General features: G+C 34.2%; 1 protein-coding gene across 1 annotated transcript in view; it reads right to left on the reverse strand.

Annotated features, from left to right (window-relative positions):
• Positions 1-14,811, reverse strand: part of ABCA9 (ATP binding cassette subfamily A member 9) — a 68,584-nt gene that overhangs the window by 43,829 nt on the left and 9,944 nt on the right. Inside the window, exons 2-11 of the mRNA XM_063080284.1 lie at positions 12,421-12,675; positions 11,926-12,027; positions 10,080-10,287; positions 7,988-8,152; positions 7,200-7,303; positions 6,064-6,290; positions 5,425-5,566; positions 4,979-5,164; positions 3,930-4,077; positions 498-666 (exon numbers count right to left, since the gene is read on the reverse strand). Coding sequence (XP_062936354.1) covers positions 498-666; positions 3,930-4,077; positions 4,979-5,164; positions 5,425-5,566; positions 6,064-6,290; positions 7,200-7,303; positions 7,988-8,152; positions 10,080-10,287; positions 11,926-12,027; positions 12,421-12,441 — 1,472 coding nt within the window. The 5' untranslated portion in view covers positions 12,442-12,675. The remainder of the gene's footprint in view (positions 1-497; positions 667-3,929; positions 4,078-4,978; positions 5,165-5,424; positions 5,567-6,063; positions 6,291-7,199; positions 7,304-7,987; positions 8,153-10,079; positions 10,288-11,925; positions 12,028-12,420; positions 12,676-14,811) is intronic.

Here is a 14,811-nt window from a genome sequence, read left to right on the forward strand (position 1 = left end):
GGGAGATCACCATTCTTAAGAACATGGCACTGACTCATGAGGAATGGGAGAACACTACTCTTTGTTTTCTGTTCATACTGAATCTCTGTTTTAAGAATCTAAATATTTAGAGACTGTAGGTATCATAAATGTTCAGAGTTAAAATACATTAGTGGAAGAAGTGGACCAGAAAGGTTTTATTGAGGGGTGAGATGAACACAACACTGAATGACGGTCAAAATTTGAGGAAGGGAGAGAAAACCGTGAAGAGGAGATACAAGAGAGATAAAGAGAAAAATGGAAATATGAAGACCATTTATTTGTTGGTAGTTGCTGCTACACCATGGGATATTTATTACTGAATATAAATGCTGAGAAGGTGAGAAAACAAAGTGCTGTAAGAGTGAGCACGGCCTTTCCTGAGTGCAGCATGCTGGTTGTGCATCGGTGTTTTGCCTGATAGATCTTTGGTCTCTGACCTGTTCTCCGTTTGTGCCTTCATGTAATTTACTTGTTACCTGATGGCTTCTTTCCCATGGAATTCTGGAGACACTGGTTCAAAAGAGTCGCTAGATGAAGGATCAGAATCTACTTCATTCTCAAGGGCCACATGACTAGTCCTTTGGTGTTGAAACCAAAAAGAGGACTTCAGGAAAAACAAGGGAGCATGTCGATGTCCATATTCAGCTACATGATCAGGAGGCAATTAAATACTGGGTCAGTCACCACTCCAAGAATTACAGTCACGCTAGGGCAACATGTCAAAGCAACGCTTTTGATATTAAACTTGAACCCACATTATCACCTTAAGATAATGTTTTAATGTGCTTTTGACATATACAAAACAGTGAGGAAAAAATAGCTGAGCTGTTACCATCTAATATGTTTCTGATACGAGAAGCATGCAGCATTGTTAATTAAATAAAAAACTTCTTAAAGCAAAGTGAGATGTTTCAGGAGGAACTTAAATCTAATATTAAGAACAACTTTCACTTCAATTTGGCCGGATACTTGAATATGGTTCCCAGAGTTGCTAGTTACGCTGAGAAGTAGACATTGTGTCATTGAGCTGGCAGTATTTTATCAACCCAATAAGCCACTGATGAATCTGCAACATAAGGTCTCCCGAAGAACCAGGAGAAAACAAGAAAATTAGATGCAACTTCTCAAGAATGGAAGGTATGGGGCAAATGCGTATTAATCAAGGAGCAAAGTGAAGGGCTTCCTGGTGGTAATTCTTATCAATATAATCACAGCTTTTGACAATCGTTAAAATGTCAGTAGGAATAGGACAGAGAAAGAACTAGGGAATGCTAATAAATGACAGAGAAAAGTGGAACATAGGTAAGCAATTAAGTGTTCACTAGACAATAAGGATGATTAATTAAACACCTTTCTGAGTTTACTTTAATGGAGAGAAAGAGAGACAGAGAGAGCTCATTATCCTGTTGATGCAAATTGCTGTCAGCCCATAAAACCTCATTTTCAATTTGTAAGATAACTCATACATATTTTTCTAGCAAAATAACATTATGGTTAGATCAATATCAGTTCCGTTAACTAACAATTGAGTGTTTCAAAGGCCTGAAAGAAAAGCAGAGTAAAAAATAGAGCAATCTTAAAATTTTATATGCTTATTGTCGAAGACAATTGAAAGAAATTACTCAGATCAAAACAAAGAACATTTTGAAGTAAAAAAGACAATTTTTTAAAAATGTACTGAAAAGATAGGAAAAAAGGGGACATTAGTAATTCACATTTGTATAGCAGGTAATATGGCAAAGCATTTCACTCTCTCCTTTTATTCTTATAAAGTGCTAATATCGTTCTCTCCTTTCACAGTAATATCTTCCAGGAAGATATCATTGGAACATCTTTAAGAGAAGCTTATGAGGAATTGACTCCTTGAAATATCATTCTCAGAATTATCGTAAGAGATTTGGGAAAGAGGTGACAAAACTGTGAGAAGGGACAGGAAGCTCTGGCTACAAAGACAATGTTTATGAGATCATCTCAAAGAAGAGAAAAAAAGAGACAATGAATACATCCTTGGAGATAAAGGGTCTGTGTGAGAACAGAAAAGTCAATGAAAGAGACAAGTTAATTCCACCACAAATACATTGCTGGTTTCATCGTTTTTAAAAAAGAACAGGAGAAATGGAAAGATGGTTTTAAAATGCATTTTTCCATATAATAAGGTGGATTAATCCAGATTTACTGTCCTGATGGTGAATGTATTTGTCTCCCCTGGATTATCTACCTACTGGCTACTGATGTCTGAAAAATCAAGCATTTTCCATTTTCACACACTCTGATATAGAGTTGTAAGTTCAGATTTAAAAGGGACTTCAGAATTAATTCAACCAAAGCATTATGTGCAATACGTATTCCCTGTACAACACCTGTGATTTCAAAAGGTAGAAAACATATCATCCCCAGAAGCCCAAGATTTAACATTTGGAGTCCTCGATGGTAAAAAAAAAACCACTTCATACTTAGCCAAAATTTACTCTTTGCTTCAGCTATATTTTGATATTTTTCATGCTCTTTTAGGCAGAGTACTATCTTTGTTAAATGACAGTCATTATTTCCAATATGACTCTTCCAAGTCACTGTAAAAAATGGTACTGGGAAATGGTCAATATAATTACTATGCAGTTACCTTTGAATGTTATCATCTAGGATGGTATATTGAATTTCATAAAAAAATATAATGCTACCTAACAGCCATCTGTGTCACCTTCTTACTTTAAGGATAAAGAAAGACTTTTATTTCTACAGGCTTTAATGTAATCCAGACACACCACATCTATTGTCTTCTTTAATCACTCAGATTCAGTAATCCTGCCAAAACAGACACGAGGTTTTTGGAATCATTTTCTCCCAGTAAACTCAAGCTAGATGTCACTTCTCAGAACTTTCATTTTAACAGAGCTCACAAACTATGTCTATCTTCTTCAAAAATCCTACCCAGGACTATTTTCAAACTCAGTAAACCACAGCTAATGAAATACAATTTCATCCTTTTTTGAAAAACAGTGCATATATGTGTGGCCTCTTCTTTTTTATAATACCTCTTTTGATATCCATGTTTCCTCTAAAATTACTAAGAGTAGTTCAACAATATTTCCCTCACTTACTTACAATAACCTGAATTTTAAAGATGTGTCAGAAATGCAAAATAACCGCATTTTAGAGTAACTGAACATCCTGGTGTTTTCTTCTTATATACATGAACTTTAAATTTATCCTAACCATGTTCCAATTACTACCAAAAGTTGGTTATGTTTAATAAATTGATAGAGTAATTATATTGTCTTTAAATTTTTATTTTCCAAGTTTATTTCATTCACAGAATTTTTCTCATATGCTAAAAATCTACATATTATTATTATTCTGTTATTGCTCCACCTTTTTAAATGATAATCTCTTTATTACCTGTTTTATTAAGGTATTTTGCATTCATTTCTAAATCATTAGGCATTGCTGCTTTTACATATTTCAAATTTTTGATACCTCTTGATCAGGTTAAGTATATTCTCTCCTATTTCTAGATTGATAAGAACTTTCTTATTAACATTTATGAATACTTAATATTATCAAATTTTAGTTTGTATGAATTAAGATAATGACATGCTTTTCTTTAATCTGTTAATGTGATAAATTCTATTGCTGGAATAAATTCTACTTGGTTGTTATCTATTAATTACATAATGCACTGTTGGAATTAATTTGTGTTTGCTCATTTAGATCAAGAAACACCCTGAAGTGTTAGAGTAGAGCAAAGTCTTACAAAGAGAGTCTATAAACAAGGTGCAAAATATCATTAAGCTTATTTTAGAAATTTTGAAAAAATGCTTGATAATTTATATTTACTACATTATAGACAATTATTGTAAAGAAATGCAATTAATGAAATTGTGTTTAATTATAATTATGCCAATACTTACTGGGTAAAATTTTGTTGAGATATAATGTCAATACCAAATAGAGAAGGGCATCAAAAACCAACATGAAGAGAGTAGCTATTATGAGGTGTGGGTTGTTTGAAGAATTTAAATGGTCATTAGAATTTATGTCATAGTCCAAATGTATAAGCTGGAAAAAAAAGGCAGATATGTTGAATTTTAAAAGGATTAATATAGCCTTAAGAATCATAATTGTCTTATTTCTGCTAGACACTGGGGTTGCAAAGATAAATAAGACGTAATTCCTGTGTTTATAGAGCTCAGATCTACTGGAAGACGTAGCAACGAGCTTACCTAACTACAAAACAATTCGGGAGGTTAGTGCGGGTGGGTACTAAGTACTAAGGGACCCACGAGCAGCAGCATGGAGGTGCCCTAAAAGGAGGTAAAAACTCAAGGAAGGTGCTATTTGAGTTGGACCTAATGTAAGACTTTATCAGGCTGAGGATGGGGAAAAAGGAGGACATTCTAGACATGGTATTCCATTTCTGAATCAAAAGATGGAGGGGTGAAAGTACTGCAGCAGTTGGGCAGAAGACAGAATACTAATATGTTACTAAACTATAGCAAGATAAAATGAGGTTATATGCAACATACTCTTTCATATAGCATTTTATAGTTTTGATGTCATAACTAGAATTTAACTTTTCTGAGAGGAGATTGTTTCATGTAGAAATAGGTAATTAAAAACAAACATTTATTTATTCCAAATTCCCAGTTTTCAGATGCTTGTGATAACGTTAAGGGTCATGTTTCCTAAGCCTTAAATCAGACAAATGTTCACTGGGACAACCAATTAGAGTAGAAGCTAAACCACCACCATAGTGGAGTATCTTTCTGTGTTCAGTAACTTAAGAGAAACTAATTGTGCTGAGAGAGAAATAAAAACCTCCCCTACCTCTTAAGTGTTTACCTTAGCAAAAGTGGGATGGAATTTTAATGCTTAGAACATGTTGTGTGAATTATTAGTAGAGAATCTGTTTAGAATGTTTTTTTTTTTTTAACAATGAAATAATTATCTTAACTCTTACCTGGGCCATTCCAGCAGTGAAGGCAAAGGGGCTAAGAAGACATAAAGTCCATTCCAAAAATGCAGGAAGATGTCTGTACAGTGCTGCGAATCCCAGGCTCCCCCAAAAGACAATAAGAAGAAAGACAACCAAGCCAGTGAGGAAAGGTTTCCTTATCAACACACTCATCAGGAAAGCCAGAGGTATCTGAGAGGAGAGAAAAACTTCAGCTGGTATGTAATTCTCTGAGAACCATCAGTAGCACAATAAAAGGAATTTCATATTATAAAAGTATATTTCATTAATGTTCCACCCCTAGATGCTGCCTCATGCAAATGCTGCAAACAGAACATAAGAGAGGAGACCAGAGTCAGTGACAAATGATTGGCGGGAGGGTGGGAAAGAGGGAGAGACACAGAGGGAAAGAGAGAGAGAGAGAGAGATTGGGTTTAAATTCACCAACTCACCAAAGACAGACCATAGAGGAGAAACAGGGTGAAGACCATTACAAAACCAGCCACGATGACAACTTGGGAAGATTTTACAATAAGAGCCATCAAAGTGGCCATAATAAGGACGAAACCAGCATACATCAAACCCCAGGAAAGCCTAGCATAGAAACAAAACATCAGTTCAGAATGCTGTTACTTCATCGCTTCGTTTGTGCACTTGTTCAGCAAATGATTCGTGAACCATTTATCAAGGCTAAAGAGAACACAGTGGCTAACAAATCAGAAAACTTCTCTGTCCTGAAGTGCGTGGTCTACGCAGAAGTATCTGAGACATGTATTTCACTGAACATCACGAACCTCAACTTCTTGTACATTTGGGCTCACCCAGACATTGTAACTAGTGAATGACAGTCATCATCTGTATTGTTAGCGCCCCAAGTACTGGCACATGTCTGCCGGATCAGGCTGTCTTTAAGTCAAATAAGTACAGAAGGTTTCAGTGACCATACCTATAGATCCATCTACTCCATTCACTTATAAAGCACTACTTTATGAAAGCAGCAAGTCTAAACATGGCATTTTATAGGGCTAAGGAGTCCATCCAACTAAGTTGCTCTGTTTACGCTGCACTATAGATTGTAGCATGTGATTTACCAGAATGCTGACTCCTGAAGTCCCATCATTGTCATCAATGGCTTAATGCATTGCCTTTCTTGTGTAACATTGACTGATACATTGTATATGAATGCAGAAAAAGAAATAATGCAGAAGAAAATGAAAAAATCAGTTGCAACTCCTCCTTGGGCAACAAAAGGTAGTATCTTCATATTTATACCAGTAACTGACATCAGCTTTTCCATCACTGAATGATTCGTTGTAATCTAAAGAAAGGTATCAATGAACAAATTATTATTAATCTACTTATAACCTCATGTCTTTTCTCTGCATTACAAGGTATCATGTACATTCCACATTTAAATATACAGTTGACTCTTGAACAACATGGGTTTGAACTGCATGGGCGTACTTACACGTGGATTTTTTACGAGTGATATATTGGAAAACTTTTTGGAGATCTGTGACAATTTTTTCTTCCTTATGATTTTTAAATAACATTTTCTTTTCTCTGGCCTACTGTATTGTAAAAATACAGTAGGAATACATTTAACATACAGAATATGCATTAATAAACTGCTTATATTATTGGTAAGGTTTCCAGTTAACTGTAAGCTACTAGTACTTAAGTTTTGGAGCAGTCAGAAGTTATATGTGAATTTCCTACTGGGTGGGGACATCAGAGCCTTTAACTTTTGTGTTGTTCAAGGGTTAACTGTATATGCAAGGGTACTTCAAAAAGTTTATGGGAAGATGGAACTAAAAGATAACACAGGGGCTGGCTGGTTAGCTCAGAGCGTGGTGTTACAACACCAAGGTGACCGGTCCTTGCACTGTCCAGCTAATAGGTCTTTCCTGATATTTCTCATCAGAGTATCTCCTGCTTCATCGTTTGCCTAAGACACCATTTAAAATTCCATGGTAGAACCTAAACTCTTATCATGACTATAGATCCATATTTCTATCTCCCACATTACCAGTATCCCTGGAGAAAAGTGCCTGTTATTAGTTATTTTCTTGATCCCCATTACTTAGCACAATGATTCGAATAAAGAAGTTGTTCAGTATATTGTGCCTAATTAATGAAGTAAACAAATGTAGACAAGGACCATCCATTCTATCACCACCTATCAAAATTTAATTTATAATGCAGATTCCTTTAACTTAATACTCACTTCTATGATTGCAGCATTAATGGCAGCTTGAAAAGCTACAAAGCCTTTCTCCCAGAATGTTGAACTTTTACATGTGATTTTTCCATTAATTGCTTGACAATGAGCTTCAGGAAAAGAAGAATATGCCCATTATTGTGGTTTGAGACAATCTTGGTTATAGAAAAATCAAAAGTTCAAATGTTCCAAAATGTACTTAAAGTCCATGATAGTACAGGGTACCATATGACGTAGTTGAGGTTTGTAGAGCAGCCAAGGAAAATACACTAGAATTATTCTGTTAATATTTTTGAGACCAGATCTCAATGCTTTTTCATTCAATCTTATAATTCTCTTTATTAGTCGAGAATGTTTTTGTTGAGCTTTGCTCTTTGGTCGCTTGTGCCAAGAAAGCACTAAGCTTTTTAAGAATATTTGGGAATCATTGAGAAACAGCCTTTTCTTGAAGTTTTATTTAGGAGTAACATAGAATTAACAGCAAATATATGTGTACAGAACTTTGCTATCAACCCTAAGTGAATCAATGTGCAGTACATGCATGTATTGTATTGAAGCAACACTCGAATATGTACAAATGTTAAAAAAAGAAATAATAGCAAATATAATTTCTTAATAAAACAACGTAATTCAGAATATAGGTTTACTATAGTTAGGATTTCTTTTATGTTTAGAAATTTAAAGTATTTGTTGGGTATGGATGTGTAGTCCATTTCAGTTTTGCTATCACAATACCCCCCTGTGGCAAATGACACAATAGCAAAAAAAAAACACCTTTTTTCTAGTGAAGTTACCTGAATGATCTCTGTGTTCTTTTATCTTGGGGATTCTATGTCCCCAAGAAAACTTCAAATGATATGAGAAGGTGTCATTAAAGATGACTCTCACTGAATCTATTGAATAATTGAAATCCAATTCATTCATGCTTTCTTCATCAGGCCACCCCATAATTGTTCTTCCTGCCATGTGAAAAAGATCACGGTTAAGTAAGAAGATTTCTATGTGGCCCAAGGACAGCACACCATTTTCAATTATGTCAAAGTTATTTTATGTTAAAGTTATTTCTTTCCTAAAGGTAGTGCTGGGCCTAAATAAAAGAGTCACATTTAGAGGTAGGGTAGGGGTATTTCTAATGTTCTAAATAAAATCAGAAGGGTTATGTGGCAAGCACTTTTATCACAAATATATTATGCCTTTTCAGATAAACTATTTAACCAATAATTCAAAGCACAATGAATTTGAAATAATAGCAATACCAATTCATCCATTTAGATTAATGTACAGACAGATCCATCTCAAGTTGAGATATGTGCTATAACTATAGTATATATTTCCATGTAACAGCGGTGTCAATGTGGCCAAATTTCCAAACAGAGCATAAAATTGTTAAATTTGTATTTATAAGTATTTTTTTAGAAAGCTCTGTTGATTCTAAAATATGTAATATAAATGGCCGACTGTCACCGATCAAACCCGGGCCATTTAACTGATATAATTTTGCACAGTCTGGATTTTGTTGAGTGCAGACTCCTCTTGCAATTCATATTCCTTTGTTCTCTATATTTCCTACCACTCGGCACCTGGATCCAGAGGCCAAATCCGACTCATGTCCAGTCATTTTTATCAGGCTGTAGGTGGTGGTCTGTTGTCTTATCACTGGCTCCTAATCTGATTGTCTCTCTTTTTGAGACATCTTTTGGAATATTAGCAGTTGTTTACCCTCAGCACCTAGATCCATGAATTCAATGGGAGTTTCTATCATTCCTTTTTCATTTATTAGTAGAAAACATTTATAAAATAGTACTTTTGCATCATCTATTTGGTTGTGCAATATCACAGTTCATATAGGATGCATGCTGGTATTTCCCCTTTATTTACAAATTTTCAAAATAAGAACTCATTTACTATCATCCTCTAAAGGTAAACAGTTACATTTTTTCTTTTAATGTCATCATAAAAGCATGGACTTAAATAGCCATTTTCAGAGTTTCAAGTCATTGCACTTGTTGAAATGCAACTTTTGCCAAGTTTGCTGCTGATTCCTTTCAACATAACCTATCAGTTCTTGGTGGCTTCCTAGCTATCCAGAATGACAAGACCTGTACATTTCCCGTTTCAGACCTCTGCCTCTCCTCACTTGCATATTGAGACTCCTGGGTTTCAAACACACAGGGGTGAGTGTGAGACTATTCCATATTTACTTATTTGGTTTTTACCACTTTACACATATAACAGCCTCAGAATACCGTTCTAATATTATACGACCAATATAATTACTGAAAATTGCTCCAGTTGCTGTTTTCAAATTGGCCATCTCTCTTTCTGGTGGATACTTGTTAACTCTTAGGGGGGCCTCCTCAGACCCATCAGATACCCCCATTGCTTTCCATTGCTCTCTTACCACATCCAGAGAGAGATGCCATGCTGATGTTGTGGCTTTTAGGGCTTCTTTCCCACCTACTTATATTTTGGGGTACTAGGAAACACCTTGCCATTTAGTTTTGTTGTAAATATTGCCTAATGGGTTTTTGGTATTGCTATCTAGTTTCTCAATTTTTATGCATTCAAAGAGATTAAAAAACAGTGCTGTTACTACTGTACAATTTTTCCAGAACCTTCTCATGAACATACATTTAAATAACCCTAGACTATCTCATTTTGATATGTCCTATAATGAGGATAACGCTTTTAACATAGAATTTCCTAAATAGGACACTAGTGAAACGAGTAAGTAAACCTCCTTGATACTGGAAAGAAATATAACTAATATTGTTGTTAATAAATTCTAGAAACTTGAACATTAAACCCAATTTGTCAAAGAAATCCCAGAATGAATTCTTGTATTTTGCAAAAGAGGAAATTGCCATGAACTGCCAGAGAACATACCTTTCATGAATGGGGCTGAAGCCACTTTGTTCATTATCTCTTGGGTAGTTTTAGATTCAGGTGCAAATGCAATAGCATAATTAGAATCATTAAAATGATCTACACGTCCCAGTTCCATTGCAGGCATTTGAGGAAAGTCAATAACTTGATGTAAATTGGAGGAAATTAGGTATGTAAACAGGACTAGTAGAAATGAGAAAAACCACTCCTACAGGGCAACGAGTGAAAAATGAAGCAAATCAGTAGAGTTCTACCACAAATTAACCATCCACAAACAATTTAAAATTTTTAATTCTGTTATGCAGCTTTTATTCCGTTTGTTCTCTCCTGGTTTTTAAATTTCTTAATTTTCTTTTGTCCTTTGATCTGCACTTTTTGTAATATGCACATTGTTTACCAAGACAGAGTTGTAATATCAATTCCAATCAAAAATCTAAGTTCATCATACTTTAGTGCAAACGATAAAAGCTGGATTGCTTCAAAAGGACCCAGTGGTTAACAGTCATGTTGAGATCTGAGAGCCAATGGTAAAGATGATAGGTGGCATATGTAATAAATAACCAGCTTCCATCAACACAAGCAAGGTTGTAATTTTATCTTCTGCTGCCTATATGTAGAAGAAGATAGCTCCAAAATAATGCTCATAAAAAATAATAACAATTTATGTCGATACATTTCACTTTGCTTGCAATTAAAAAAATGAAAAAACAAAAATAATAATAATTTTTAAAGTCTGTCATTTGTGACCACTTTCCAGAATTGGAAATGCAGTAGAATGCATATGAAGCCCAGCAATAAGAATTCACTTTATTATCTAGTTATAATTCTAAATAAAAACCTTTAAAAGAGGTCCTGTATATATCAGATTCATCATATAAAACTCTTGTAGCTATGTGTGTTGATCTATATCCATACTTACATTTACATGTATACATAAACAGACAAAATACGATGTTTATATAAAACAGAGTTAAAAGGTTAGAAGTAAAACATCTATGTAGAGTAGGATCTCGAATTTAATATTCATATTTATATAATCCTTGCTCCATGGAAAGATTTTTGTATACTTTATTCACTGTCAATCCAAGCATTCAATGCATATTTGTTGAATGAAAATACACACACATATGCATACACACATACACACACAGTGTTCATAAGATCAGATGTTAACACACAGCTCTTGAACTACGGGTATTTTATGAGTGATTTTAACTTACTATATTTTTCTGAATTTACTACATTTTCTAAACAAAGTACACATCTAATCATTCTTATGATCAAAAGAAAATAAGTCCTATTTTAATAGAAGTAATAGTTCAAAATGCCACTTTCTTTTCCTGTTTGTTTATATGCCCATAATATCTTTCAAATTGAGATTGTCTGTCTGTCTATGGTGCAATTGTGTAGAAGTGCTACAATTTGTCTTTTGATTGTTTTTAAATTTTAGATTACTTTCTGAATTAGTTCTGGATTAAACTGTGCCTCTTTCTTTGATTTTCGCCCTGACCTTCTGCACCTGTGCCTTTCATGAGATCCAAATGAGCTCAGATGTTAGGGCTTGTTATCTCTGCCATATAAGAATGTGGCTTATTTTTCTGGAAGTTTCTGAATATGAATTCTTTCAAAAATGCCTCCAATAAGGCATATAATAATGATATATTTTAAAATTGAGTGGAAAAATAAATTCTATTTGAAAAAAGTAGCAAAGCTCAGAATTTGAAAGAAAAATTGTCTAATTAGAATATGTATGAAACATCAAATAATAAAATTAAAGTATTTGTACTGTGTAAGAAAATACTTTTTTCTCTTCTAAACATGAGAACACATAGACTCTGAACCATACCAAGAAAGTCTGTCTTTTCATCCTCCATTTTTTAAGGCAGTTTTTGCAGAGAAGAGCCCATGTTTGCTGACCCACGCTTATGTGTCTCTTGCTCATTTTGACCTGTTTATTTTTAAAAAAGAAAAAATAAAGGAAGTAAATGTGAAGATCTAAAATAGAAAACATTGTGCAATCAAACAAACAAACAAACAAAAAAACACCATATTATAACAGCTGTATTAAATGGCATGCCTAGAGAAGAAAGAAGATAAAAGACTAAATATATATATGTAGAGAGGGACAGGTAGATAGATAGGTAAAAAGAGATGCTCAAACTCAGTACTGAAAGATACAAGTTAAAGCAATTATGAGATATCATTTATCCCTCACTGGTCTGGCAAAAATCAGAGAGTTTAAAAGTGTCAAGTATGGCTGTCCCCACAACACTTGGCATTGTTAAGTTGTCTAATGGAAAGGAAGGAACTTCATGCACTACTGGTGGGGATATAGACTTACCCAGTTGTTTTGGTGACTCATGAGTAATTCATTACTATTTAGCTATATCCTACCATCAATCACTTCTTCTTCTGGGTATGTATCCCAAGGAAATTCTCACATGGGTTCATGAAGGGACCTGTACAAGTATGCTCTTCATAATGTAGATTATTGTGGCATGGGGTTGTAAAACAAATTTTGATGTATACAATCCAAAGAGTACTTTGTAGGAATCAGGAGTAATGGACTGGTGTCCGTTCGTCAATGTGAAGAGATCTTAAAAACATAGTACCAATTCAAAAAGAAAGAAAGAAAGAAAAAGAAATGGTTGAGAGTTTTATCATAATATCATTTATATTAATTTATATGTAATGCACATTTTTTCAAAAATATATAAGAACTAAAGGATTACCATCAAATATAATAAAAAGCTTACCTTTGACAATGGGAAATAGAAATAAAGGTCGGATATGAAATGGGAGTTTGAAATCAATGAAATTAAATAACCAAAACAAAATAAGGGCTTTGTTTGAACCAATCATTTTGTGTGCCACAAACTCATGAGTATGATTAACTCAACCCTTTATCGACCTCCTATAACTGAAATCTAAAAAAGTCCCAAGACAACCATCAGAAAAACAAACAAAAATCCCAAAAGCAACAAAACCCAAAGACAAGTAGATAAAAAGCATCATGGAAATTTCAGAGAATTTCATATTTTTCATTATGAATAAAACAAAGAGAGACTGGGGGTAGTCTGAAAATAAGATAATGGGAGAGAAAACAATACCTACCAACATGTAATGATGGCTTCCTATGTTCCTGGTAGTTCTAAGTGTTCTATGAGAATTAATTAGTTTAATCCTCACAATAAACCTTTGGCATAGATCCTATTATTCTCCCCATTTTACAGATGAGGAAAATGAGTTACACAAAGGTAAAATGACTTGCCAAACACAGTTAATGATGGCAGAACAAAGGCTTTAACTCTAGAGACCTCACTCTCAATCAGCATAGGTCAATTCTACCTACAGTGCAAGATGAGAGATTCTGACAGCATCCAGACAAGCAGTGAAGAGCTCTAGAAGGGATTCACTCATGCTGTTTATTTACAGGCTTCAGTTTGTGCTGTCACTACTAGGAACCCTAAAATGCTGGACTGTGAAAGAGGTAGATTACCTCAAAAGGCAGAGAAAATACAGAATTTTTTAAAAATTTGATCATTCTCCAGGATAGACCACATATTAGGTCACAAAGTCAGTCTCAATAAATTTAAAAAGATAGAAATTATATCAAGTATATTTTCAGACCACAATGGAATAAAATTAGAAGTTAACAACAAACAAAACTATGGAAACTATACAAAATCATGGAAATTCAACAACATGCTCCTGAATGACCAGTGGATCAAAGAAGAAATAAAGCAGGAAATAAAAAAAATTTCTTGAAACAAATGAAAATACAAGTACAACTTGCTAAAACATATGCAATACTGCAAAAGCAGTACTAAGAGGGAAGTTTATTGCAATAAGAGCTTACAGCAGAAGTATGGAAAGACTTCAAATAAACAATGTAATGTTAAATCTCAAAGAACTAGAAAAACAAGAACAGTCTAATCCCAAAACCAGTAGACAGAAAGAAATAATTGAGATCAGAGCAGAACTAAGTGAAATAGAGATTGAAAGAATGATACAAAAAATTAACGAAACAAAAAGTTGGTTTTTTGAGAGGATAAACAAAATAGATAAGCCATTGGCCAGACTAACTAATAGAAGAACAGAGAAGATCTAAGTAACAAACATCAGAAACGAAAAAGGAGACATTGCAACTGATACCACAGAAACACAAAGGATCATTAGAGACTATTATGAGCAGCTATATGCCAACATATTCGAATACCTGGAGGAAATGGATAAATTTCTGGACACATACAAACTACCAAGACTGAACCAAGAAGAAATAGAAAACTGGAACAGACCTATTACAAACAATGAGATTGACACAGTAATAAGCAGTTTCCCAACAAAGAAAAGCCCAGGACTAGACAGCTTCACTGTTGAATTCTTCCAACCATTGAAAAAGAATTAACAACAATCCTTCTCAAACTATTCTGAAAAATTGAAACAGAGGCCATTTCCCCAAACTCATTCTATGAGGACAGCATTATCCTGATACCTAAATCAGTCAAAGTCACGACAAAATAGAAAGTTACAGGCCAATATCCTTGAAGAACATAGATGCAGAATCTCTCAACAAGATGTTAGCAATCAGAATACAACAGCACATCAAAAAGATTATATACCATGATCAAGTGGGATTCATCCCAGGGATGAAAGGATGGTGCAGCATATGCAAATCAATAAATGTGATATACCACATAAAGAAAAACAAGGATGAAAACCATATGACTAT

This window comes from Cynocephalus volans, chromosome 16, assembly GCF_027409185.1.
Source record: "Cynocephalus volans isolate mCynVol1 chromosome 16, mCynVol1.pri, whole genome shotgun sequence".
Classification (NCBI taxonomy): Eukaryota; Metazoa; Chordata; class Mammalia; order Dermoptera; family Cynocephalidae; genus Cynocephalus; species Cynocephalus volans.